This window comes from Coregonus clupeaformis, chromosome 29 (genome assembly GCF_020615455.1).
Source record: "Coregonus clupeaformis isolate EN_2021a chromosome 29, ASM2061545v1, whole genome shotgun sequence".
Taxonomy (NCBI): domain Eukaryota; kingdom Metazoa; phylum Chordata; class Actinopteri; order Salmoniformes; family Salmonidae; genus Coregonus; species Coregonus clupeaformis.
Window position 1 is genome coordinate 25553185 of NC_059220.1, and position 27885 is coordinate 25581069.

Below are 27885 nucleotides of genomic sequence, written 5' to 3' on the forward strand. Positions count from 1 at the left end.
AAAGTGAAGGACTATCTGAACAGACCTGTCTGCAGAAAAGCTAAACTAAAAATTATAACCACAAACAGGTGCTAAGTGGCATAAAAAATCCAAGTCCATTCTGTATATTTTAAAGGCTTTTTTACTTGCAAACCCACATGAGTGCCTGGACTTGAGATGTTTTATGCCACTTAGCACCTATTTGTGGTTATACATTTTCCCATTTGCTTTTCTAGTACTACCCCCCCAAGAGCACCTGTGGTTGTTTTTGGAATACCTGAAGCACTCCTGCTGCTTCTTTTTCTTCAAGACCTGTCTGCAGATTGATATCCTGATTCAGGAATGACCAACCCACATCACATTCCAATCTGCTCAGATTTCTTTCCACAGAACAACAGTACAGCTTTGTTGTTTGACCCGTATGGGCAAATAATATGTCACTATTGCATGGCAGACACAGCATGGGGCATAGGCCTTGTTCTCTGTTTATAGACTATGAATAGTAGCAGAGAGAACCCTGTCAGCTACAGTATGTGAGGGAGAGTAAGGGGGGAGTAGGCCTTACAGTGTGATACCGTGTAGAGACTGACTTGCATGTTCAGACACAACCAGGCAGATCATCACTATGTCAGGCAAGATAGTCTGAAGCAACACAATACATCCTCAGGGACCAACATTTCATTACGGAAACCTTTTCTTTCCAAACAGTTCGTTTTTCTCTGTGTGGTTGTTTGTTCCCCAATCCCTGCCCACCACACACTATTTCCAGCACTTGTTGGACCTGAGAGGCAGAGAGAGATGGGAATTACAGCCTGTCTGGTCTGGTGGGATTGTGGCTTTGGGTTAGGGTTAGGCTAAGTCAGTCAGGGCATCACTCGGTCTCTTAAGCCTTGTTCACATTGACAGTTTGAAGTGACCCAAATCCAATTTTTTGGCATATCCGATTCAAATCGTCAAAAGCCAGATGGAATCAGATATTTCAAACCACATTTCAAACTACCGACGAAGTCAGATACAAATCTGATTCATGGCCATGCGACGATGTTCTTGTAGGCAGAGCGCATTGGAGTAGGATTTTATTGCATTGACAGGCAGGACTCAGCCCGTACTCTACACAGACCAGTGCGTCATAACCAATCAGAGCTGCAGTAGGCCTATATGCAAATAGCCATTGCCATATATGGATCTGTGCCATTCACTTTGAACTGGACTGTGTTTAGGCTACTGTATGAGTGGTCAGGAGTAGATGCGCTTATTTTGAGATCAAAGTGAGAGCTGCATGTAGCCATGTGTGCACATTTGTTCATATTCTTTGCTAGTTAGTGAGTTATTAGCCCAGTTATAGCTACTTTCTAGTCAACAATGGGGGAGTGGTTGCTTCCAACAAGAGAACAAAATGTGTGCATTTCTAGCCATCTTTGAAAAGTGAGTCAGGTAAAGAGCTATGTTATGTCTTAAAGGGGAAGTGTTTGAGACATTTTACATTTTAGTCATTTAGCAGACGCTCTTATCCAGAGTGACTTACAGGAGCAATTAGGGTTAAGTGCCTTGCTCTAGGGCACATCGACAGATTTTTCACCTATTCGGCTCGGGGATTAGAACAAGCAACCTTTCGGTTACTGGCACAACGCTCTTAACCACTAAGCTACCTGCCACCCTTGAATAAGCTATGTAGCCAATAGGCAGAGAATAGCATATAATGTGAATAATAATGCATTTTATTTTGTAAAGTGGTTTCTTGCATCAAATACAACATTTTCAGTCACCTCCTTGTCTGAAGGACAAGTGGATAAACAGGTTAATGTCAAGCCCTGTATGTTTTTTTTTACATCACACATTGGCTGCTACTGTAGGCTGAATGATAGAACAGCTATATCCATGTTAAAATGTTATGGGATGCATTTTTCTCCATTGTTTTTGATGGTAGGCCACTCTGTTAGGCCTACATTATGATCAAATAGCCACAGTAGCCTACTTGGCCACTGTTAAAACTGTAACTTAAAGCGGGTACAGCCTCAGTGTTCACAGTAAACGCATGCTGAATGTTGCACAGAATTTTCACAAGTTCAAGTTTGCGCTCAGCAGACCTGAAATTTGCTCAGTGCTGAAAAAATTAGAGGGAACATTGGTTGTGACCCTAGCTTGCTACATAACTTCTGAGTGACAGGAAGCAGGAGCATCACCACCATCAGCCTACACCACCATGCACACACCGTCGTCACTATGTCAACTAGCGTAGCCATGTCAGCAAATGACTGCTGTCTGAACACACAAATACCATTTGGTCACTTGTAACTTGCTGATTGGACAGTCAGTATTCCAAAACGGATTTGAAAAACAAAACTGATATGAGCATTAAGGCATGCAGTGTGAACAAGGCTTTAGTGTGAGGTTACTTGAGTTCATCAGCATTAGCAACAGACTAACAGACTATCAGGGCAGAACAAGAAGTGGACTGACACTGTGGGGAATAGGACTATTTGTCAGCCGTGGGAGGGCTAGATTAGAATAGACATCTTGTCCCAAATCAGCACATCAACTATGTTGCACCTGCACCACTACATTACATTCTGCCTCATCAGGAGAATAAGTAGGGGGGAGTCACAAGGCAAAAAATGTGATCTCCACATAAATAATGGTAAAACCACAAAAGTGAACAGTCGCCATTAGCATTTTTGTGAGGTTGACGTTCCCCAAACGTGGTCGAGGGGGCAGTTTTCTTTGTTCATCTGCATGTACTCTGTGACAGCGAGCTGAAAGAGATTACGTCATCGCCATTGTGAGTACTTAGCTCTCTCGCCATTTCCATCGGTTGGCATACCCCCGGCAGGCCCAAGCAGACAAAGCCGGTGCATTCCAACAGTTTAATAGGAGACACTACCACCGTCATCCTCATCCCAGTCAGCTTTATCACCCCCATTCAACTCAATGGTGACATCGTAGGGCATTGGAGGACAGATTACCAAGCCAATCATTTACTCTTCTGCATTTGGGTCTGACAAACATTGCTTAATCATTTGAACAGGAGCCTACTCATTTTTCCATAATGGTAATACATTTATAGTCGTTATCTTTTGTGGTTACGGACGGTTGGCCAAAAGGTCAATCCACTTCTTATATTTCACAGTGATGAGTCAGAATAGAAATTAAAAGAAGATGGCCTTGAGAGACGATTTAAGTCTCAAACTCACAGTGGACTAGACAGTGTCTTTCTAATGAGAATTCAAACTGATTATCCTAATTATTGTTGAATGTAAACATTTCAGCACCTTGAATAAATAGGCAGGCAGGCCAGGGTATTTAATTGGTCTGGAATCATATTCCACCCTGTAATCTGTGCCCCCGCACATTGGCTCTGTACCGGTACCCCGTGTATATAGCCTTGTTACTGTTATTTTATTGTTGCTCTTAATTATTTGTTGTTTTTCTATTTTCTTCTTTTTTTATAAATACATATATTCATGTTAGTATTTCACGATGGCTACTAACAATTGCAGCAAACACCTTCCAGAGAGGCACTTTATAAATCTGAACAATGCTCAAAATCGTCCTACCATTGAGCATTCAGTGCCAGGTGTCACCAGGGAAGAGCCTGCCCTGGAGTCCACCTCCCTGACCCTGCTGTAGGCTACTGCCGTTTACTGCGGCTGGATGTCATGCTCCTCACGATTTACCTGTTCTTAGAGTCTTAGAGTTCATTAATGACCTACAGTCATCCTACTCCGGTGATGAGAAGTGAGCTGCATATAGCCTATACTTGTAACGATCCCGGCAGTCTGAGTCGGGTCCTGTCTGGTGACTAGTTTTTCTGTTCGTGATCTCCAGTTTCCCGAGGGTTCGGGAACGCTCCGGGGAGCTCTCTTGATTTCCGCACCTGCATCCCATCAGCAATCTGCACACCTGGTCCTGATCATCACCCTTCTTAGGCTCTGGCCTAACATCCATTCCCTGCCGGATCGTTAGCCATGAACAGTAGGTTTACCAGAGTATCAGTCTTAGAGCCTAGCGTTAGTTTTGTTGTTTTTGCACCTTGTTGGTTTGTTGCTTACTTACCCCCGTTTGTTCCATCTGCAGTCACCCGTCCGGAACCTTCATCCAACCTCTGCCTGGTGGTCGGCGGCTGCCGACCCAGGATGGGATCAACCACTGCACCCCCAACAACTAATCAACGCCGCCCGCTCTGTTCCCTGGATTATTCAGCATCACTCTTGAACTTGTAAATAAACACTCACCTTCGTTTCAACTTACCTTGTCCTGGTCTGCTTCTGGGTTCTGGCTTAGCAACTCGTGACAGAACGATCCGGCCCGTAATGAACCCAGCGGACCTGGACTCTGTTCGCCATGCCATTACCCAGCAGGAGAAGATGTTGGGCCATCATAGCACGGTACTACAGGAGATCGCGTTGTCAGTTCGGGACCTTTCTACCGGTCTGACGGAGGTCCAGAACCAACGCAAGTGTCCGGTGGAAGATCCACTACCGGTTTCACCCATCTCGCCTGCCGCTTCTGAAGCTGTGTCCTTCCGTGAGCCCAAGGTTCCGACACCGGATAAATATGAGGGGGAGCTGGGAAGATGCCGTTCCTTCCTTATGCAGTGTGGATTAGTGTTCGATCTACAGCCCTACTCTTATGCCACAGACAAGGCTAGGATAGCCTTTGTGATTGAGTTGCTGCGTGGTCGAGCGCTGGAGTGGGCTTCAGCCGTTTGGGAACGACAGGATCCCTGCATGGCTTCATACCAGGGGTTCACGGCCGAGATGAGGAAGCTCTTCGACCATTCCGTCCGAGGGAGGGACGCAGCTAGGCGCCTGTTTTCGCTTCGCCAAGGAACTCGCAGCGTGGCCGACTTCGTGATCGAGTTCAAGACGTTGGCTGTGGAGAGTGGGTGGAATGAGGAGGCTCTGCAAGCGGCCTTTTACCAGGGTCTGTCGGAGCAGCTCAAGGATGAGTTGATCTCCTATCCGAGTCTAGTGACCTGGACAGCTTGGTAGCCTTGTCTATTCGGGTGGATAATCGAGTCCGAGAGCGAAGGAGGGAGAAGCAATGGGCTCCGTCCAACCGATCAGCTTCTCAGGTTCCAGTCGGGTCGTCAAACTGCGCGGCTCGCTAAAGTTGGGAGGACTTTTAGCGAGCCAGTTTCGACCTCTCAATACCTCTGTCAGACCCCGTTTCCCGGCTACCCTTATGAACAGGAATCAGAGCTTAGCGATTAACGCTTTTATCGATTCAGGTGCCGATGGAAGCTTTCTAGATGCCGAGTTGGTGGAACAGCTGGGGCTTTCCAAGGAGCAATTGCCGGAAGCCATTGAAGCTACCACTCTGGACGGCAGTAGTCTGGCACGTATCACGATGAGGACTGAACCGGTTAAGATGCGGTTGTCGGGGAATCATTCTGAGATGATTTCATTCTTCATTCTGCCGTCTTCCCAGGTTCCTCTGGTCCTTGGATACCCCTGGCTGAAGGAACACAATCCCACGTTCGATTGGGTGACGGGCAAGGTAACGAGTTGGAGCCTTGATTGTCATGCTAACTGTCTCAAGACTGCCTGCCCCCATTCGGTTCCCAGTCAGGTGATTGAGGCTAAACCCCCAGATTTGTCCCTGGTTCCCGAGACATATCACGATTTGGGGGAAGTTTTCAGTAAGCAGAAGGCTCTGTCACTCCCTCCCCACCGACCATATGATTGTGCCATCAACCTGTTCCCTGGAGCTGTCTACCCCAAGGGAAGGTTATACAGTATCTCCCGACCTGAACGTGAGGCTTTGGAGACCTACATCAAGGAGTCCCTAGCTGCTGGTCTCGTTCGTCCCTCGTCATCACCCCTGGGGGCAGGATTCTTCTTTGTGGGTAAGAAGGATGGCTCTCTTCGACCGTGTATTGATTATCGGGGGTTGAATGACATCACGGTCAAGAACAAGTATCCCCTGCCCTTGATGAGTTCTGCCTTCGACTCCTTACAGGGTGCTACGGTGTTCACCAAGCTAGACCCTACGCAATGCGTATCACATGGTCCGGATCAGAGAGGGGGACGAGTGGTTGACGGGTTTCAATACACCGATGGGTCACTTCGAGTATCAGGTGATGCCGTTTGGACTGACCAATGCTCCAGCGGTATTCCAGAGTATGGTGAACGACGTCCTGAGAGATATGATCGGTCTCTTTGTGTTTGTTTACCTGGATGACATTCTGATCTTCTCGAAGGAACCTTCCGACCACGTCCAGCATGTCCGGCAGGTTCTGCAGCGATTGTTGGAGAATCGCCTGTTCGTGAAGGCCGAGAAGTGCGAGTTTCACGCCCACACGACATCCTTTCTCGGGTACATCATCTCCAGGGGAGAGATTAGGATGGACCAGGAGAAGGTTAGAGCGGTTCTGGAATGGGCCCAGCCCGGTACGAGATTGCAGCTCCAGAGATTTTTGGGGTTTGCGAATTTCTACCGCAGATTCATCCGGGATTACAGCCGTGTGGCCGCTCCGTTAACTGCCTTGACTTCCAGTATCAGGACCTTCAAGTGGAATCCGGAGGCGGATCGAGCGTTTCTGGATTTGAAGAGGCGATTCACCAACGCACCGATTCTCTCTCAACCGGACACGGCCCGTCAGTTCGTCGTTGAAGTGGACGCGTCTGATGTGGGAGTTGGCGCCATCCTGTCGCAGCGATGCTCCACGGACAGTAAACTCCATCCCTGCGCCTACTACTCTCGTCGCCTTTCGCCTGCGGAGAGGAATTACGATGTGGGTAACCGGGAGCTTCTCGCGGTGAAACTTGCCTTGGAGGAGTGGCGCCACTGGTTGGAGGGGCGGAGCAACCGTTTATTGTCTGGACTGACCACAAGAATCTTGCTTACGTGCAATCGGCTAAACGCGTCTCAACTCCCGTCAGGCCAGGTGGGCGTTGTTTTTCGGACGATTCAAGTTTTCCCTGACGTCCGACCTGGATCTAAGAACGGCAAGGCGGACGCCTTGTCCTGGATGTTCTCCAAGACGGAGGAGAGTGGGTCCAAGACCGAGACAATTCTCCCCCGGAACTGCGTCGTGGGAGCAGTTATGTGGAAGATTGAGGAGGAGGTGCTGGCGGCCCTTCGGACTCAGCCCGGTCCCCGTAACGGTCCACCCGGTCGGTTGTTTGTGCCTGAGTCGGTTCGTCCTGCTGTCCTCAAATGGTCCCACGCCAGCAAGATGGCTTGTCACCCTGGCGTGGCTCGGACAATGGCGTTTCTTCGCAGACGCTTTTTGGTGGCCTGCCATGGCCGAGGATACTCGGGGTTATGTTGCTGCCTGTCCAGTGTGTGCGCAGAATAAGAGTACCAATCGGCCCAGCTCTGGACTACTTCACCCCCTTCCTATTCCCCGGCGACCATGGTCGCATCTGGCCCTGGACTTTGTCACTGGGTTGCCCGCTTCTGAGGGGAACACGGTCGTTCTGACTATCGTGGACAGATTCAGCAGGTTCGCCCACTTTGTGCCTATTGCCAAGCTTCCCTCTGCCTCGGAGACGTCCGAGATCCTGGTTAGGGAGGTTTTCAGGGTCCACGGGTTGCCCAGTGATATCGTTTCCGACCGTGGCCCTCAGTTTACCTCTGCTGTCTGGAAGTCCTTCTGTTTGGCCATTGGAGCTACAGTCAGTCTCACATCTGGTTTTCACCCCCAATCTAATGGTCAGGCGGAGAGAGCCAACCAGAAGATGGAATCCACGCTACGCTGTCTGGCCTCTTCCAACCCCACCTCCTGGGTCTCTCAGTTGCCTTGGGTTGAGTATGCCCACAATACTCTCCCTACATCTGCCACTGGGATGTCTCCCTTCCAGTGCCTGTATGGCTACCAACCTCCCTTGTTCCCTTCTCAGGAGAAGGAGCTCTCAGTGCCTTCTGTTCAGGTCCATATTCGTCGTTGCCACCGGACCTGGCATCGGGCCAGAAAAGCACTCCTTAGAGTTTCGGACCGGTATCAGCTCCAGGCGAATCGTCGCCGGATCCCCGCTCCCACCTACACCATCGGAGATAGGGTCTGGTTGGCTACACGGGATCTTCGCTTTACGGACTGAGTCTAGGAAGTTGTTACCGAAGTTCATTGGTCCGTTTGTGGTGGAGAAGGTGATCAATCCGGTGGCAGTTCGACTCAAACTCCCGAGGACGCTCAGAGTCCATCCCACCTTTCATGTCTCCTGCCTCAAGCCTGTTTTCCTCAGTCCTCTGTTGCCTCCTCCGCCTCCTCCTCCTCCTCCTCGGATGATCGGAGGTGGTCCTGCCTACACGGTGCGTCGCATCATGGATTCCAGACGGCGGGGCCGGGGTTTCCAGTATCTCGTGGACTGGGAGGGGTATGGTCCTGAAGAGAGGAGTTGGATTCCGCGGCGACAGGTCCTAGATGCTGACCTCATCAGTGACTTCTACCGCCTCCATCCTGGCGCTCCGGGGAGTCCGCCCGGTGGCGTTCGCCGGAGGGGGGTACTGTAACGATCCCGGCAGTCTGAGTCGGGTCCTGTCTGGTGACTAGTTTTTCTGTTCGTGATCTCCAGTTTCCCGAGGGTTCGGGGAACGCTCCGGGGAGCTCTCTTGATTTCCGCACCTGCATCCCATCAGCAATCTGCACACCTGGTCCTGATCATCACCCTTCTTAGGCTCTGGCCTAACATCCATTCCCTGCCGGATCGTTAGCCATGAACAGTAGGTTTACCAGAGTATCAGTCTTAGAGCCTAGCGTTAGTTTTGTTGTTTTTGCACCTTGTTGGTTTGTTGCTTACTTACCCCCGTTTTGTTCCATCTGCAGTCACCCGTCCGGAACCTTCATCCAACCTCTGCCTGGTGGTCGGCGGCTGCCGACCCAGGATGGGATCAACCACTGCACCCCCAACAACTAATCAACGCCGCCCGCTCTGTTCCCTGGATTATTCAGCATCACTCTTGAACTTGTAAATAAACACTCACCTTCGTTTCAACTTACCTTGTCCTGGTCTGCTTCTGGGTTCTGGCTTAGCAACTCGTGACAATACTATTGTCTTATGTTAACCATGAAGGATATTTTTGTGATTTTTTTTTATTTGTATTTTACCTTTATTTAACTAGGCAAGTCAGTTAAGAACAAATTCTTAAGCAGAGACTGGTTTGCCCATCAATGAAGATTAAAATAGAAAGATGATTTTCCCCATAGCAGTGTCAGCACTGGATTGCTTTAAAGTTTAGACTCCATCATAAGGAGCACTGGTCCAGTTTGCATGATGATTTGCCTTCAGCTAAATAATATCAGATTAAATATAAGAGTAATGGTGTAAAGAAAATATTTATTAAACAGCAAAACAGAGGTCTTCAATTGTTATGACTATGAAGTTTATGAAGGCTAATATTTTGCCAACTATGCAACTCAATATTCTTTCCTTCCCCTTTCTGACCCATCCCACCATAACCACAGAACAATGCCACAGATCAGCATACACCAATACAGAAGGAATACTAGGGGGACAAAACATTCAACACTGTGATGTTGAAGTGCTTATCTGCATAGGACATCAAGTACAAACGCAAAGATATATAACAAAAAAAGCTAATAGTGAGTGAGTGCTAAATCTATCTACTCCTTGTGACGGCTACTGGAACTGTCAGAAACAGCTGGCCATAGAGGCCTAATTCAAATCTTGTGTCCAAGTGCATCAAGATTTGCCACCATTCAATACCAAAAACATTGTCTGCCTTATAAAGTTTCAACCAATAGCTTTATGCAATTCAATAGGCTATTACTTGGTCAGTGAGGCAAATACAAACGCAACACGCAACAATTTATACGATTTTAATGAGTTACAGTTCAGGAAATCAGTCAATTTAAATAAATAAATTAGGCCCTAATACAGTTGAAGTCTGAAGTTTACATACACTTAGGTTGGAGTCATTAAAACTCTTTTTTCAACCACTCCACAAATTTCTTGTTAACAAACTATAGTTTTGGCAAGTCGGTTGGAGGACATCTACTTTGTGCATGACACAAGTAATTTTTCCAACAACTGTTTACAGACAGATTATTTCACTTATAATTCACTGTATCACAATTCCAGTGGGTCAGAAGTTTACATACACTAAGTTGACTGTGACTTTAAACAGCTTGGGAAATTCCAGAAAATGATGTCATGGCTTTAGAAGCTTCTGATAGGCTAATTGACATCATTTGAGTCAATTGGAGGTGTACCTGTGGATGTATTTCAAGGCCTACCTTCAAACTCAGTGCCTCTTTGCTTGACATCATGGGAATATCAAAAGAAATCAGCCAAGACCTCAGAAAAAAAATTGTAGACCTCCACAAGTCTGGTTCATCCTTGGGAGCAATTTCCAAACGCCTGAAGGTACCATGTTCATCTGTACAAACAATAGTACATAAGTATAAATACCATGGGACCACGCAGCCATCATACCGCTCAGGAAGGAGACGCGTTCTGTCTTCTAGAGACAAACGTACTTTGGTGCGGAAAGTGCAAATCAATCCCAGAACAACAGCAAAGGACCTTGTGAAGATGCTGGAGGAAACAGGTACAAAATTATCTATAGCCACAGTAAAACTAGTCCTACATCGACATAACCTGAAAGGCCGCTCAGCAAGGAAGAAGCTACTGCTCCAAAACCGCCATAAAAAAGCCAGACTACGGTTTGCAACTGCACATGGGGACAAAGATCGTACTTTTTGGAGAAATGTCCTCTGGTCTGATGACACAAAAATAGAACTCTTTGGCCATAATGACCATCATTACGTTTGGAGGAAAAAGGGGGATGCTTGCAAGCCGAAGAACACCATCCCAACCGTGAAGCACGGGGGTGGCAGCATCATGCTGTGGGGGTGCTTTGCTGCAGGAGGGACTGGTGCATTTCACAAAAATAGATGGCATCATGAGGAAGGAAAATTATGTGGATATATTGAAGCAACATCTCAATACATCAGTCAGGAAGTTAAAGCTTGGTCGCAAATGGGTCTTCCAAATGGACAATGACCCCAAGCATACTTCCAAAGTTGTGGAAAATGGCTTAAGGACAAAAGTAAAGATATTGGAGTGACCATCAAAAAGCCCTGACCTCAATCCTATAGAAAATTTGGGGGCAGAACTGAAAAAGCGTGTGCAAGCAAGGAAGCCTACAAACCTGACTCAGTTAAACAAGCTCTATCAGGAGGAATGGCCCAAAATTCACCCAACTTATTGTGGGAAGCTTGTGGAAGGCTACCCGAAACATTTGACCCAAGTTAAACAATTTAAAGGCAATGCTACCAAATACTAATTGAGTGTATGTACACTTCTAACCCACTGGGAATGTGATGAAATAAATCAAAGCTGAAATAAATCATTCTCTCTATTATTCTTAAAATAAAGTGGTGATCCTAACTGACCTAAGACAGGGAATTTTTACTAGGATTAAATGTCAGGAATTGTGAAAACCTGAGTTTAAATGTATTTGGCTAAGGTGTATGTAAACTTCTGACTTCAACTGTATATGGATTTCACATGACTGGGAATACAAATATGCATTTGTTGGTCACAGATACAGTGGCTTGCGAAAGTCTTCACCCTCTTTGGCATTTTTCCTATTTTGTTGCCTTACAACCTGGAATTAAAATGGATTTTTGGGGGGTTTGTATCATTTGATTTACACAGCATGCCTACCACTTTGAAGATGCAAAATATTTTTTCTTGTGAAACAAACAAGAAATAACTTGAACTGGAACACGCTGTCGTACACGTCGATCCAGAGCATCCCAAACATGCTCAATGGGTGATATGTCTGGTGAGTATGCAGATCATGGAAAAACTGGGACATTTTCAGCTCCAGGAATTGTGTACAGATCCTTGCGACATCGGGCTATGCATTATCATGCTGAAACATGAGGTGATGGCGGCGGATGAATGGCACGACAATGGGCCTCAGGATCTCATCACGTTATCTCTGTGCATTCAAAATGCCATCAATTAAATTAAATTGTGTTCGTTGTCCATAGATTATACCTGCCCATACCATAACATCACCGCCACCATAGGGGCACTCTGTTCACAAAGTTGACATCACCATACCGCTCACCCACACAACGCCATACATGCTGTCTGCCAGCTGCCGGTACAGTTGAAACCGGGATTCTTCCGTGAAGAGCACACTTCTCCAGCGTGCCAGTGGCCATCGAACGTGAGTGTTTGCCCACTGAAGTCGGTTACGATGCCAAACTGCAGTCAGGTCAAGACCCTGGTGAGGAAGACGAGCACGCAGATGAACTTCCCTGAGACCGTTTGTGCAGAAATTCTTCGGTTGTGCAAACCCACAGTCTCAGACGATCTCGCAGGTGAAGAAGCCGGATGTGGAGGTCCTGGGCTGGTGGTTAAATGTGGTCTGTGGTTGTGAGGCCGGTTGGACATACTCCGGTATAACAGCCTCCACTCTTCTGGGAAGGCTTTCCACTAGATGTTGGAACATTTCTGCAGGGACTTGCTTCCATTCAGCTACAACAGCATTAGTGAGGTCGGGCACTGATGTTGGGTGATTAGGCCTGGCTCATAGTCGGCGTTCCAATTCATCCCAAAGGTGTTTGATGGGGTTGAGGTCAGGGCTCTGTGCAGGCCGTCAAGTTCTTCCACACCGATCTCGACAAACCATTTCTGTATGGACCTCGCTTTGTGCACAGGGACATTGTCATGCTGAAACAGGAAAGGGCCTTCCCCAAACTGTTGCCACAAAGTTGGAAGCACAGAATCGTCTAGAATGTCATTGTATGCTGTAGCGTTAAGATTTTCCTTCACTGGAACTAAGGGGCCTAGCCCGAACCATGAAAAAAAAGCCCCAGACCATTATTCCTCATCCACCAAACTTTACAGTTGGCACTATGCATTGGGGAAGGTAGCGTTCTCCTGGCATCCACCAAACCCAGATTCGTCCGTCGGACTGCCAGATGGTAAAGAGTGATTAATCACTCCAGAGAACGCGTTTCCACTACTCCAGAGTCCAATGGCGGCGTGCTTTACACCACTCCAGCTGACGCTTGGCATTGTGCATGGTGATCTTAGGCTTGTGTGTGGTTGCTCGGCCATGGAAAACTATTTCATGAAGCTCCCGATGAACAGTTATTGTGCTGACGTTACTTTCAGAGGCTGTTTGGAACTCGGTAGTGTTGCAACCGAGGACAGACGATTTTTACGCGCTACACGCTTCAGCACTCGGTGGTCCTGTTCTGTGAGCTTGTGTGGCCTACCACTTCGTGGCTGTGCCGTTGTTGCTCCTAGACGTTTCCGCTTCCCAATAACAGCACTTACAGGGCAGAAATTTGACGAACTGACTTGTTGGAAAGGTGGCATCCTATGACGGTGCCACATTGAAAGTCCCTGAGCTCTTCAATAAGGCCATTCTATAGTCAATGTTTGTCTATAGAGATTTTATACACCTGTCAGCATCGGATGTGGCTGAAATAGCTGAATCCACTAATTTGAAGGTGTGTCCACATACTTTTGTATATATAGTGTGAATGAGACAAACCCTCAGGCTTGGAGGCTTCTCTCTGACAGAGACAGACAGACAGCCTAAAGGCCAAGTAAATATGTCCTAAGCGCACAGTGTTGAGCAATACTGTACAGTTTTTGTACCTAGTGGTTGAGTAGATAATAGTGTTATCCCATGTGACAGTCCAATCCACATCAATGGTTGTTGCCTTGCTAATAGCAGCTTGATGGATCTTGCTTCACCACGTAGCCTACTATACTAAATAAAATGTGCAGCTCAAATGTGTAATGCTCAATAGTTTGTTCAACTATTTGGATTGATAGTGGTGGTCTGTCACTGTCAAAGGAACATCAACATTAACCCACCACTTGTAGAGGCCAGAACGAACTATATTAATGGTAGAAAAGGATGTAGGCTTTTGCTTATAGCTTGCTAAGGAGGGGACTACAGAGAAAGCTGCAGCATTACACACCTATTACAGCGCTATTACGTTAAGCCCGTTTGCTCGATGCCACCTGGAAATCACCAAACCCAAGTTGGACTCGAAACATTGCACATTGTCTTTGACAAACGTGATACAATGACGGATTACATTGATCATGACATGATCAAAATTGACATTTTCCACTCCAGTCACGCGCATAGTGCGCGTTCTGAACCCACAAAGCAACCTTTCTGGTTCCCTCCTAATTTGGGGGAAGAAAATACCCTGATTGCGCATTCTAATGTAGGCTACTTAGGCTACTATAGAACACATACAAATCGGTCAGATTTAGCTGTTTAAAATTCTAATTGGTTGAGGAGACTTTCCTGATGTTGCTTCCAACCATGTACCCCAAAACATCATACACATTCCCCAACGTTAAAACACAGGTTTCCGACTCACCTTTTCTCCTCTTACCGTCAACCATTGGATGGCATTAACACAATCCTAAGCGTTTTTCCCTTTTTGTTTCTCAAGACCCTTCAGTGTAAAAATGCAGAAACACCGTTATGTATATTGCTTCAAAACAATTGTTTCCGTTCAGGTTAAAATCACAATGATCCTGTTGCCTTCGTCAGAGATGTAGAAGTTTGACACAAAGTTAGGGGTCTGCTTCGCTGCACTATGCAGTTGCTGTAGGGATGAGATCATACCAACCACCCTCCCCTCACTGTTATGGAATCTCGCGAGAGGACTTCATACTATAAATCTAACGTTACTGTGGTAACAACGCCATTTCTGCTCACCTGGTGGTGTTTTTGTAGAAGCTCTCTTGAATTGGCCCTTAGAAAACAAAACTACCTCTATCTATTACAGAACATGTGAACGCAACTGCAATACTGTACAAATCAGTCAATGTGATATATGAGTAAATGCGATTCATAATTTCCATGTCATATGAGCTTTCTGTTTCCCGTAATGGGTTATAGGCTTCTTATCCTAGAGTTCATGTACATTTTGGCTATGGGGGTATAGGCGCTATGGGTAGTTTCTGGACTGAGCTACGGTATTGCATTAGTCAAGGCACTCACTCTACTTGCAGAAAACACAGGCTTTAGAGAAAATGCATAGCTGCCTCTGAGCAAAGAGTAGCCTAACCTTTCACTGTTGTCACAGATCTCTCCAGGGACTGTCATAACATAAATTACATTAGGGCATTACTCAGCCGCACTGCCTCTCAGTCAGCAGTAGATGGGACTGTTTGAAAGGACATATGGACTGGGTAGACAAGGGGACTGCAGAAATGGAGGGGGGGTGATGTTGAGAAACTTGGCAGAGGTTTGCCACCATTACACATGCAAATGCCTGTAGAGACATAATCTATTATAGTAGACCAGCCTCTGTCATCATGAGGGTGGTTCAGTGCAGGGGAATTACCTGGAAGTACATTTCTAACAAGATATAAAACTCCTGTACTACTAATATCTTATTTCTACTCTGCAACACAAAGGTATTTCAGGTATGATAACAATTTTGCCATCAATCTTTAAAATAACATGTCATGTGAAACTTGACAATGTAAAATTATTATAACATGATTACTATAAATGGGGTATGGTGGAACAATAAGATACATTTTGGATAATAAAAGTAGAATACAATAACTTTATTCCAACTACAATTCTATGTCAATTTTGAATAATGTTATCTTATGTATATAGTACAGTCGTGGTCAAAAGTTTTGAGAATGACACAAATACTAATTTTCACAAAGTCTGCTGCCTCAGTTTTGATAATGGCAATTTGCATATACTCCAGAATGTCATGAAGAGTGATCAGATGAATTGCAATTAATTGCAAAGTCCCTCTTCCATTAAAATGAACTTAATCCCCCCAAAAACATTTCCACTGCATTTCAGCCCTGCCACAAAAGGACTAGCTGCCATCATATCAGTGATTCCCTCGTTAACACAGGTGAGAGTGTTGACGAGGACAAGGCTGGAGATCACTCGGTCATGCTGATTCAGTTAGAATAACAGACTGGAAGCTTTAAAAGGAGGGTGGTGCTTGAAATCATTGTTCTTACTCTGTTAACCATGGTTACCTGCAAGGAAACACGTACCGTCATCATTGCTTTGCACAAAAAGGGCTTCACAGGCAAGGATATTGCTGCTAGTAAGATTGCACCTAAATCAACCATTTATCGGATCATCAAGAACTTCAAGGAGAGAGGTTCAATTGTTGTGAAGAAGGCGTCAGGGCGCCCAAGAAAGTCCAGCATGCGCCAGGACCGTCTCCTAAAGTTGATTCAGCTGCGGGATCGGGGCACCACCAGTGCAGAGCTTGCTCAGGAATGGCAGCAGGCAGGTGTGAGTGCATCTGCACACACAGTGAGGCAAATACTTTTGGAGGATGGCCTGGTGTCAAGAAGGGCAGCAAAGAAGCCACCACAACTCTCCAGGAAAAACATCAGGGACAGACTGATATTCTGCAAAAGGTACAGGGATTGGACTGCTGAGGACTGGGGTAAAGTCATTTTCTCTGATGAATCCCCTTTCCGATTGTTTGGGGCATCCGGAAAACACCTTGTCCGGAGAAGACAAGGTGAGCACTACCATCAGTCCTGTGTCATGCCAACAGTAAAGCATCCTGAGACCATTCATGTGTGGTGTTGCTTCTCAGCCAAGGGAGTGGGCTCACTCACAATTTTGCCTAAGAACACAGCCATAAATAAAGAATGGTACCAACACATCGTGGTCCTCTGTAGCTCAGCTGGTAGAGCACGGCGCTTGTAACGCCACGGTAGTGGGTTCGATCCCCGGGACCACCCATACACAAAAATGTATGCACGCACGACTGTAAGTCGCTTTGGATAAAAGCGTCTGCTAAATGGCATATTATTATTATTATTATTATCCTCCGAGAGCAACTTCTCCCAACCATCCAAGAACAGTTTGGTGATGACCAATGCCTTTTCCAGCATGATGGAGCACCTTGCCATAAGGCAAAAGTGATAACTAAGTGGCTCGGGGGAAAAAAACATCGAAATGTTGTGTCCATGGCCAGGAAACTCCCCAGACCTTAATCCCATTGAGAACTTGTGGTCGATCCTCAAGAGGCGGGTGGACAAACAAAAACCCACAAATTCTGACAAACTCCAAGCATTGATTATGCAAGAATGGGCTGCCATCAGTCAGGATGTGGCCCAGAAATTAATTGACAGCATGCCAGGGCGGATTGCAGAGGTCTTGAAAAAGAAGGGTCAACACTGCAAATATTGACTCTTTGCATAAACTTCATGTAATTGTCAATTAAATCCTTTGACACTTATGAAATGCTTGTAATTATACTTCAGTATACCATAGTAACATCTGACAAAAATATCTCTAAACACTGAAGCAGCGAACTTTGTGTCATTCTCAAAACGTTCATAGCTTTTTTTCTCTCAATGAGTCAGTGGCACCACCTGCTGGCCAGCATGGGAATAGAGAGAGGAGAGGGTTTACTAGGTCAGTCACCTTTATTGTAAATAGGAATAGAATATTAATGTACCATATTACGCATAATCATGAATGCATTGTGAATAATGATGAATGAGAAAGTTACACAGGCATATCATATCCCCCCAAAAAAATCTAACCTCCCCTGTTATTGGTAATGGTAAGAGGTTAGCATGTTTGGGGGGGTATGAACTTACTGTATAGGCTAGTAGGCTACTAAATCAAATGTGTAATGCTCAAAATGTGTTAATGTCGAAGTGTTCAGAAAAATATATTCTTATTGGCAATAAAAGTGACTCCAAAATGACACAATACATTATTTAACATTCATTTCTATTGGGCACAATATAATACGACACACAACCAAAACAAACTGCAAATACATCCAACAAGTTTGTAGAGTCACAAGCTTGACTTAGTCATTGTGGAATATGGGACCAAATACTAAACTTTTGACTAAATGTTATACACTGTAAGTGAATGTGTCCAAATACTTGACACCTTCAAAATGGGGGGAGTAGATTCATAAAGTGCATTCATTTCTAAATGGTATAACATATCAGTATGAAAATACCCTCAAATAAAAGGCCACATTCTGTACGGTCGCCTCATATAAAACAAAATCCAAAATGCTGGAGTATAGGCCTTTCTGTAGCATAAAGAGAAGCATACAAGGAAAACATTTCAATGCCATTTTCAGGTCTTGGTTGGCCTCAACAGTCTTTGGCTTTCAGGCTCCATGTTGATGGTTTCACATTTTTTGTTGTACCGTTTAAAGGGCTCTCCCTCTGGCCCAACCAGACATTTCTCAAAATTCCAAGAGATGTCCTGCTGATGGGACTCCAAATGAGGAATTTGGGATCCTGGATGAGGGCGTGTGGATGGATCATCATCAGGGTAGGGAAGTTTGTCTTTCAAATAGGCAAAGACAGGGTGGATGTTGGTTACATTCACATCACACTTCTCAAAGGACTGTGAAGCCAGGCTGGTAGCCATCTCCTGGACGCACATACTTCAAGGAGTTCAGGATCTCCCCATTTGAACAGTTCTCCTGTAAAACACATAACATTCTCATCTGACATTCATAATTAAACAAATCAACTGATACTGTTAACAGAATATTTTACTAGATTAGCTTGTTTTTATGGATTTAACTGAACCACATAACCAAAGGCCAAGATGTTGCATACTGACCTGGTAGCCAAACTGATTGCAGGGGAAGCCCAGGACCACTAGCAGTTGAGGGTACTTGCTCTGGAGCAGGTTGAGCTGGCTATAGTCCTGTGTAGTTGTCCCTCAGAGCGATGCCACATTGTGGCCTTCAGATCATAGAAGGTCTTAGCAATGAACGTCATGGTCCTGTACTGTGGTCACACTGGCAGAGGTGACAACCAGTGTGTGTGTGTGTTAATCCCACCACAGGTCACCTGACTTCAAATATATGCTACTGCCTTACCTTACCTGGGTGTCAAATAACTCTGCAGAAAACGGATACCCACCTGACATAGAATACTCTCACACACAGACATGCTCATATTTCAGCTTGTAAACTTGCACACATCGGTATGAACGGGGTCATGTTATATCAAACCTATGGTTAATTCCTTGCATGGTTTGTTAAAACAGCATCATATCAAAACAGGATTACTTTCACACTAAATAATATGTCATACAAATTACATTTAGGCATTTAACATGCCATTACATATCTTCACCCCTTCAAGTTTTTGTATTATGGACAAATACGCCTAGTGGTTTTACAGGTAAGACTCGTCTGTGAATCTGATCTGTTAAAAATGTATTCCACGGTATCAAAACATTTACCAGAGATCTAATGTACAGTAAAATGCACTGTGCTTGTAGCTATTTACAGTTGTTTGTCATTACAAATGACTTATTTCCTGTGAGAATAATGAGAAGGAAGGGAACCATGTATTATGATATGGGCACAATATTCAGCTTTATGCTAATTCAAGGGCCTATATATCAGTTTCTCACCATCAACCATTTATCAAGTCATTACCTGCCTTTCCCAGTATGTGATAAAAAATGAATGACTGTCCTATTTGATCTTCTAGTTCTATTTAAACTCAATGAACCAAGGCTTCACTCAACTCCCCTCTAGTATATCTCACAAAATGCAAACTACAAGATGGCCAATAAGTTAACGTGAACTTTTAATGAGTATTTTTGTTATTTTTCACACACAAAAAATCATATTTTATCTTATAGCTAGCACAGCTATTCAAAAACGTCAAAACAGTCAGCAATCAGTGGCACCCTAAATAACCTTTATAATAGTATATGTGTATGCACCAGTGTGGCATTTGCTACAGCTTTTCAACCTGGAAAAACACTTTGAATTGGCAATGAAATTCACACAACATACTCAAAGTTACTCAAAGATGGTGTTGAACATAATTTCAGTTTTAGATTGAGGTTTTGCGTTAATGCTTGTCTGAGTATTGGTTACTCTTCCACAGGTAAATTATCCCTTCCAGCTAGCTTGGATTCTATTTCTGCATATTAATAATTGAACCTTGCCCTCTGCCCACCCTGTCTCCCCTATCCTCGTCTCACCTCATAAAGGACCACTCAAGAGCCTCAGATTCTCTTTCACTATAGTCCCACACTTCATAATTTTTAGCAAATGACTTTGTAAGCATAATTTTTGTTATTTCAAGTAGACAGCAAAGTTGTTTGTGATATGAAGGGTAAAATTGTGGCAATACAAATTATACAGAAGAAGGCTTAAGTATACCCAGTAACTGAGTTGCAGCTTTCAGAGTTTTGCAGACAGCAGCCCCTCTGCTGGCAAATGTTCTTATTACATGTGGACTACTTAACTCAGCGTGCCATCAGTTTAGGTGTTGCAGAATAGGGTAATAAACATGAAAAAGCCAAGTAACTATGAAATTATACATGAAGATGAAAACTGAACAGTGAGTAGGCCAAAAAGTGATAATGCATTCATCTGAGCAGCAGCAAGGGCAATATTCAGTAAGCACCGAACATACTCTCACATTTCATAAGTTACACATTTCAATGTCATTATGTCACAGGGCCAGGGGCATTCTTCTAGACAAACACCCCCATGTGGAGAGCTTTGCCCTTATGCTAACATGTGCAGGACTTCTGGGAGTTTGCATCACTGTCCTGTTTGTCCTGCTCTCCCCACAGAGAAGTCATGTCTAGGTATTTATTAGTGGAACCCTGGAAGGCATCCATCTCTTTCTTGTGAGCCTGCAGAACCAGCTGTGTCAACCGGATAAACGACTGGAAGATGTAAAGAAAATATATGATCACAATTGCCTCACATGTTCACCCAACATAGCGTACATATACTGAACGAAAATATAAACGCAACACGTAAAGTGTTGGTCCCATGTTTCATGAGCTGAAGAGAAAAATCCAAAATAAAATCCATACGCACAAAAAGCTTATTTATCTCAAATTCTGTGCACAAATTTGTTTACATCCCTGTTAGTGAGCATTTCTCCTTTACCTTACCAAGATAATTCATCCACCTGACAGATGTGGCATATCAAGTAAGTCGCTCTGTGAATACATATTTTTTTATACTGGCCCCCCGTGGGAATTGAACCCACAACCCTGGCGTTGCAAACGCCATGCTCTATCAACTGAGCTACATCCCTGCCGGCCATTCCCTCCCCTACCCTGGACGACGCTGGGCCAATTGTGCGCCGCCCATGAGTCTCCCGGTCGCGGCCGGCTGCGACAGAGCCTGGATTCGAACCAGGATCTCTAGTGGCACAGTTAGCACTGCGATGCAGTGCCTTAGACCACTGCGCCACTCAGGAGTACTTCACCTGTGGGATCATCTGAGACCAGCCACCCAGACAGCTGATGAATCTGAGGAGTATTTTGGTCTTTAATAAAAGCCCTTTTGTGGGGAAAAACTCATTCTGATTGGCTAGGCCTGGCTCCCCAGTGGGTGGGCCTGGCTCCCAAGTGGTTGGGCCTATGCCCTCCCAGGCACAGCCATGGCTGCACCCCTGCCCAGTCATGTGAAATCCATAAATTAGGGCTAATGAATGCATTTCAATTGACTGATTTCCTTATATGAACTGTAACGCAGTAACATCATTGGAATTGTTGCATGTTTAGTTTATATTTTTGTTCAGTATACAAGGTATTGACTCAATAAGGCCTATGACTCACCTCATTTATGTTGCAGTTGGTGCAGGCACTTGTCTCAAAGAATTCCATTCCATAGGTTTTTGCTAGCTGTAACACACAGGAGTTCATTAAGAATGGAAAATGTTCAACTGTGTATGGAAGAAAACCGTTGTTATGGCTGAGTAAAACAGTGCGATAAAGGCCAACCTTGTTTCCTTGTTCTTTAGGAACTTTCCTCATCTGCTCCTCATCAGCCTTGTTCCCCACCAGGATCCTCTGCACCTTGTCAGGGGCGAACTGAAACATAGTTTGACAGGGTTGAGAAATAGACGACTGGGCACCAACAATTCAATAAGAGAGGATGTAAATACTGGGTCAGTCAAACACAGAGAACCTGAGAAAAGGAGAAGGGGGGACAAAAATAATGACACAGTGAATGGAGAGGGCTGTGTTTTATCAGTAGGTGTTAGCCTTACCTCATCCACATCGCTAGCCCACTTCAAAATGTGCTGAAAGGAGCTGGAACTTGTGATGTCATACACCAGGATAATTCCCTGGTGAAAGATCAAGAGGGGAGGGACCATCATGACAGATTGTGAGCACATGACTGAGGGTGAGCATGGAACTAGGCACAGTAAACTGTTTTTAACTGGTACATATCTTCATTCCTGAACAGGGATTATTGGTATATAGAGAACCCACCTGTGCCCGTCTGTAGTACTGTTTGGTGATGGTCTGGTATCGTTCCTGGCCAGCAGTATCCCTGCACACAGACAAAAGCAATCCTCAGTTTTACATGGTGATGTGACCACATTTCAGAATATTTATCATCTTAATCAAATCAACAGGTAAAGCTTATTTCAAACACTGTCTTACAGAATGTAAAATTAACGTGATAGGTGTGTCAATAACTACTGTATTAGGGTAAGTCATTGTCTGTAAGATCTTTTCACTCACCATATCTGTACTCGTACTTTAATGCCATCTACTTGTAATGTTTTCATTTTGAAATCCACTCCTACAAAAAAATATATATATATATGTTTTACAAACAAACATGTATTACTCTTGCCTGCATTTTATATCCATCTTCTCTGTCTCCCTATAGTTGGATTCTTTATCTCCCTCCTGTTTTCCTTACTAACATGTATCTTTTGAGCTTGTGCTTTCATGTTTCTTTATTCTTCATTTTTCCATTGCAGGATTGGAGTTTTACCGAAGCCTCAAAGAGTGTAGCCTAATCTCAATATATCCTATTGGTGCATAACAATTTAAAAAAATGTCTCTGCATAAATAAATGAATAGAAAAAAGTTGGACATCATCTCATTGGCTGGCAATTTTTTGTTTTTTACTCATCAAAACAGCCTGTACTATTCAATAAGTAGGGTAATATTCGTAACTCTGGGCTAATGGTAAAAGTGACACATACTTGAAGTGGACACTGATGAGGACTGGGTTGCTTAGATACCCACTTATCCCAGTTGAATGTCCTTTCAATCAGTCTTTAGGAGGTAACCTTTAAAGCATGTCATCTTGCTAAAAGGAATTCAGTTGTTATTTACTACAGTGTATTCCTGCAGGGCCAAGGAAGACGTGACTTGGGTTGTCTATCGACTTCTGCATGAAAAATATATCAATTTAGATGTCAGTGGTGTGTGTGTGAAAGCTTCACAGTTGAAGAAGCGTAAAAACCCATCAAATAGTCAGGTGCAAAAGGTCAGCTGCTTGCAACATTACCATCACTTAGCTTAACAACAACACCAGCCGACAAACACAGTAAACAACACAGAGCTGATACAAACACTTCACACCAGGATATGCTTCAGGCAACGGATTGGCATCGTATAGTGCCTTGAGAAAGTATTCATACCCCTTGACTTTTCGCATATTTTTTGTTACAGCCTGAATTCAAAATTGATTAAATAAATTACAAATCTCACCCATCTGAACACAATACCCCATAATGACAAAGTGAAAACATGTTTTTTGAAATGTTTGCAAATCTATTGAAAATGAAATCTCATTTATAATGAACAAAAATATAAAACGCAACATGCAACAATTAACGATTTTACTGCGTTACAGTTCATATAAGGAAATCAGTCAATTGAAATCAATTCATTAGACCCTAATATATGGATTTCACATGACTGGGCAGGGGCGCAGCCATGGATGGGCATAGGTCCACCCACTTGGGAACCAGGCCCAGCCACTCAGAATGATTTTTTCCCCACAAAAGTGCTTTATTACAGACAGAAATACTTTTCAGTTTCATCAGCTATCCAGGTGGCTGGTCTCAGATGATCTCGCAGGTGAAGAAACCAGATGTGGAGGTCCTGGGCTCGGCGTGGTTACACGTGGTCTGCAGTTGCGAGGCTGGTTGGACATACTGCCAAATTCTCTAAAATTACGTTGGAAGCGGTTTATGGTAGAGAAATGAACATTCAATTCTCTGGCAACAGCTCTGTTGGGCATTCCTGCAGTCAGCATGCCAATTGCACGCTGTTATGGCAGTGTCGTGTGACAAAACGGCACATTTTAGAGTTGCCTTTTGTCCCCAGCACAATCCATCCTGAGTTTTCTCCTATCACAGCCATCAAACTCTGTAACTGTTTTAAGGTCACCATTGGTCTCATGGTGAAATCCCTGAGCAGTTTCCTTCCTCTCCCGCAACTGAGTTAGGAAGGATGCCTGTATCTTTGTAGTGACTGGGTGTATTGTTACACCATCCAAAGTGTAATTAATAACTTCACCATGCTCAAAAGGGATATTCAATGTCTGCTTTTTTTACCCATCTAACAATAGGTGCCCTTCTTTGCGAGGCATTGGAAAACCTCCCTGGTCCTTGTGGCTGAATCTGTGTTTGAAATTCACTGCTCGACTGAGGGACATTACAAATAATTGTGTGGAGTACAGAGATGAGGTAGTCATTCAAAAATCATGTTAAACACTATTATTGCACACAGAGTCCATGCAATTTGTGACTTAAGCACATTTTCACTCCTGAACTTATTTAGGCTTGTCATAAAGGTGTTGAATACTTATTGACTCAAGATATTTCAACTTTTCATTAATTTATAAAAATGTCTAAAATCATAATTCCACTTTGACATTATGGGGTATTGTGTGTAGTCCAGTGACACAAAATCTCAATTTAATCTATTTTCTATTCAGGCTATAACACAACAAAATGTGAAAGTCAAGGGGTGTGAATACTTTCTGAAGGCACAATGTTCTTGGTGAATCCAAACGGTGCTTCTAGTGATGTTTGAAACTGTTCTGTCTGTTGGACTTGATTAACAAATGCCATCTCTAATAGTGGAGGCAGCCTTCCCAATTATTGCCCCAACACTGACACATGGGAGAGAGAGAGCACATTCAAATTTGACATGCTGTACATGCTTCACTACCTTTGCCTGTGTGTGTGTGGTGTCTGCCTTGCCAGTGTTATAGGCTAATCATGTGTTCAATAGGTCTGACATTACATTCATCGTCAGTGAACCCAGTCAAATCTTTAATGAGCTAATTTAGCAGGTTTACACTGTATTCCAGGAACTGAGGGTTGGGGGTTCAGGACTGAAGAATAATAAGGAATTAAGCAAACTAGAATCTAGGCTGATAGTCACGGGGGAGAGATCAGGTGCCTTGCTCGGATTCTGTTCTGCATGATACTGTAGCGTACCTCTCCCCCTCAATAACACTTGTAATCGAATACAATCGTTTTTTTGTAGATCAGCAGCAGCTTTTATTACCTTGCTTCACAGAGATTAAAACTCACCAGTAGAGCTAGTTGCAAAGTGAGTCAAAACCTTCCCCATTCCTTCTAGTCACATACTGTTTTTTTTAAGTTGAACAAACAGTAGGAAGAAAGTTACAGGGTTAAATAAACAACCTCAAGACATGTGTATTAGTGTGTGTGTGTATAGTATGTAGACTTTCCTGCAGACTGATACTTTTCCAACAGAACCCCTGCCCTGAGCTTTTCAGAATATTTGAGCCAGTCAATCAGTCAGTCATACTGCAGGATCACCACCATGTTTATAAATAAGAGGGTGCAATGACTGCTGATGACCCATGGGAAACGGAAGTCAATCTGGCCAATAAGTACTTTTTCTGCTGCATATAACCTTTGTAAAAATCATTAGACATTGGCCACATAATTAGTGGGGGAAATGCTTCAGTCTTGAGGGCGCCATTTTAATGTGAGTCACACATTGTCTGTCTACACCTCTACTTTGTATGAAACCAAAACAAAGTGGTGGCTTAATGGAGAACCAATCAGAGGGAATGCATAAGATACATTTTCCCCAACCCTGCCACTTCCTGTTCAACAAGAAATAACTCCCTTTCCAGTAAAATAACCATCAGGCTTGGAGAGGCTTTCTATGGAATTACAGACCTATCCCAATAACGGAACAGAGTCATTATCAAGGGCTATTACAGACCCTGCAGCTCCATTGTGCTCTGCCAAAGAGAGGCGTATTTCCTTTCTTAAAAAAACCATCTATCCATAATAGGCTAAATGATAATGTATGTGATCAGTATTGCAGAAGAAGGCAGAATGTTGAATAAAATGATATTTACACTTACTTTACCGGTTGTACATTAGTGATGGGAATTCCGAGTCTTTTCGTTGAGCCGGCTCATTCAAAATGCTTAAGAATCTATATATAGAACCAAGGAAACTTTCAAATATCCTAATGTAAGGCCCAAAAAGTAGTCTACCACTGTCAGATCATGAAATGCACGTTCAAAAAAAAAAAAGAGATGTTCAAAAAGAGATGTTCGTTCGCGAATGACCCATCACTATTGTACATGCTGTTGGTCCTTTTGGCGGTAGGAGGTGGAGATATGGTATCCACAGGAAAGTGTTGTTTACCCGGCTTTTTGCGGCAATGCTAGGCTCTGTTGCTTGTGTTTTCAATCTGTTGAAGCATTGCATGTGATGCACAACGCACTAAAGGAATGTAGTTGACAGAAGCACGTTTCTCCTTGCAATAAACTGGAAGTGTTTGCTGTTAGGTTAGGCTTGGCCATATTGTGGAAGTGTTTGTCACGTGCGAATTGCATCAGCCCTGTGTAGCTCAGTTGGTAGAGCATGGCGTTTGCAACGCCAGGGTTGTGGGTTCGATTCCCACCGGGGGCCAGAATAAAAATAAAAATAACATGTATGCACTCACTAACTGTAAATCGCTCTGAATAAGAGCGTCTGCTAAATGACAAAATGTAAATGTATTGAAAATAAAAAACGGAAATACAAATGATATACTGACAAGAATACTGAATGTCAGTTTGATAACACTTCCCTGTGGACATTTTGTATCAGATTACCTCCGACATAGGGTCAAAATCGGCTGGAGTTTCTAAACAAACATGTCCATAGCCATGGGGGGTGGGGGAAATTACATGTTGAACATGGATGCCGAGAAAACAATCATCCGGTTCATCAAAGCTTGTAGTACATTCTCACTCTGATGGGGATCAAAGCGTGTTTGTGAAACATTTCCTCAGTTTATCAAGTTTATAGGACTAACAAAGACAACCTTTAATACAGTTAGGCCTATGGCTAGTACAGTTTCAGAAATATGTCCTTCAACAAAGATTTAGGTGAAGGCATGATAAATCTACAAGAAAAGTCCATTCTATCGTTTCGTATAGAATTACTTGCTGTCAATCACTTGTTGTGGGATCCGCATAGTTGGCGGCAAACTTGCATGAATAAATAAAACTAACCGATTGCAATCAACAGCAGCTTACCAATAGTAGAGATATGCGATGAATTAAATTCATTATCCGTGAACCTGCACAACAAACAGGTTTTCCCAACCCCGGAATCTCCTAAAACCAGCAACCTGAGCAAAACGTCGTACTGCTTTGCCATGGTGGACAAAAAAACTCTGAAATCCAAAATGCCTGTCGCATATTCCAAGGATGTGGCATAGCTACTGATGAGGAAATTAGTTGCATTCCTTGTAGGCATATATGGGATGTATTCATTACGCCTATTCTGTTGCAAAACGTTTCGTCTGTTGCAAAATGTTTTGCAACAGAAACCGTTTACTTCAAACGAAAAAGTTTGGCGACGAAAACGAGAGTTTCTTTTGGACAAATTCAGGTAGGTCCCTCCCTGTTTCGTTCCGTTTGGTTCTTAAATGATAAATGGTTTCCGTTGCAAGACAAAATGAATACACCTCTGGTTCCCTGGCCTTCCCCTTCTTCCCAATCAGTGAGAACCATAGAGATTTATAGAAATCTCAACGTTGTAGGTCTACAGGTGCCATTATGGCATATGTGACAGCATGGGCAGCACCATTGAGGCTATCTTCATTTTAAAGTAGTACATTTTCTACTTCTTTTGATTGACCTGCGGTGCTGGAATGTTGAACCAA

General features: G+C 44.0%; 2 protein-coding genes and 1 pseudogene across 6 annotated transcripts in view; all 3 read right to left on the reverse strand.

Moving 5' to 3' along the window:
• The window catches only part of LOC121544928 (signal-induced proliferation-associated 1-like protein 1), an 84374-nt gene extending 69831 nt beyond the window's left edge, over positions 1–14543 (reverse strand). For all 4 annotated transcript variants that reach the window (XM_045209135.1, XM_041855182.2, XM_045209133.1 and 1 more), the window contains exon 1: positions 14318–14543. The gene's annotated coding sequence lies outside the window, so the exon portion shown is untranslated. The remainder of the gene's footprint in view (positions 1–14317) is intronic.
• Positions 14544–17760: 3217 nt separating this feature from the next.
• On the reverse strand, positions 17761–18861 carry LOC121544472 (annotated as a pseudogene).
• Positions 18862–19515: 654 nt separating this feature from the next.
• LOC121544929 (ras-related protein Rab-15) lies at positions 19516–27614 on the reverse strand. 2 transcript variants are annotated; one of them, XM_041855185.2, is made up of 8 exons: positions 27254–27611; positions 26087–26160; positions 22453–22513; positions 22198–22258; positions 21972–22049; positions 21703–21792; positions 21538–21603; positions 19516–20631 (listed from the first exon to the last, which is right to left on the reverse strand). In XM_041855185.2, exons 3-8 carry the CDS (start codon positions 22497–22499, stop codon positions 20473–20475), a joined length of 501 nt encoding a protein of 166 aa, XP_041711119.1. In that variant the 5' UTR covers positions 22500–22513; positions 26087–26160; positions 27254–27611; the 3' UTR covers positions 19516–20472. The 2 variants fall into 2 exon arrangements, with proteins under 2 accessions (XP_041711119.1, XP_041711118.1); XM_041855184.2 differs by lacking the exon at positions 26087–26160 and having other exon boundaries at positions 27254–27614.
• Between the last annotated feature and the right edge of the window lie 271 nt (positions 27615–27885).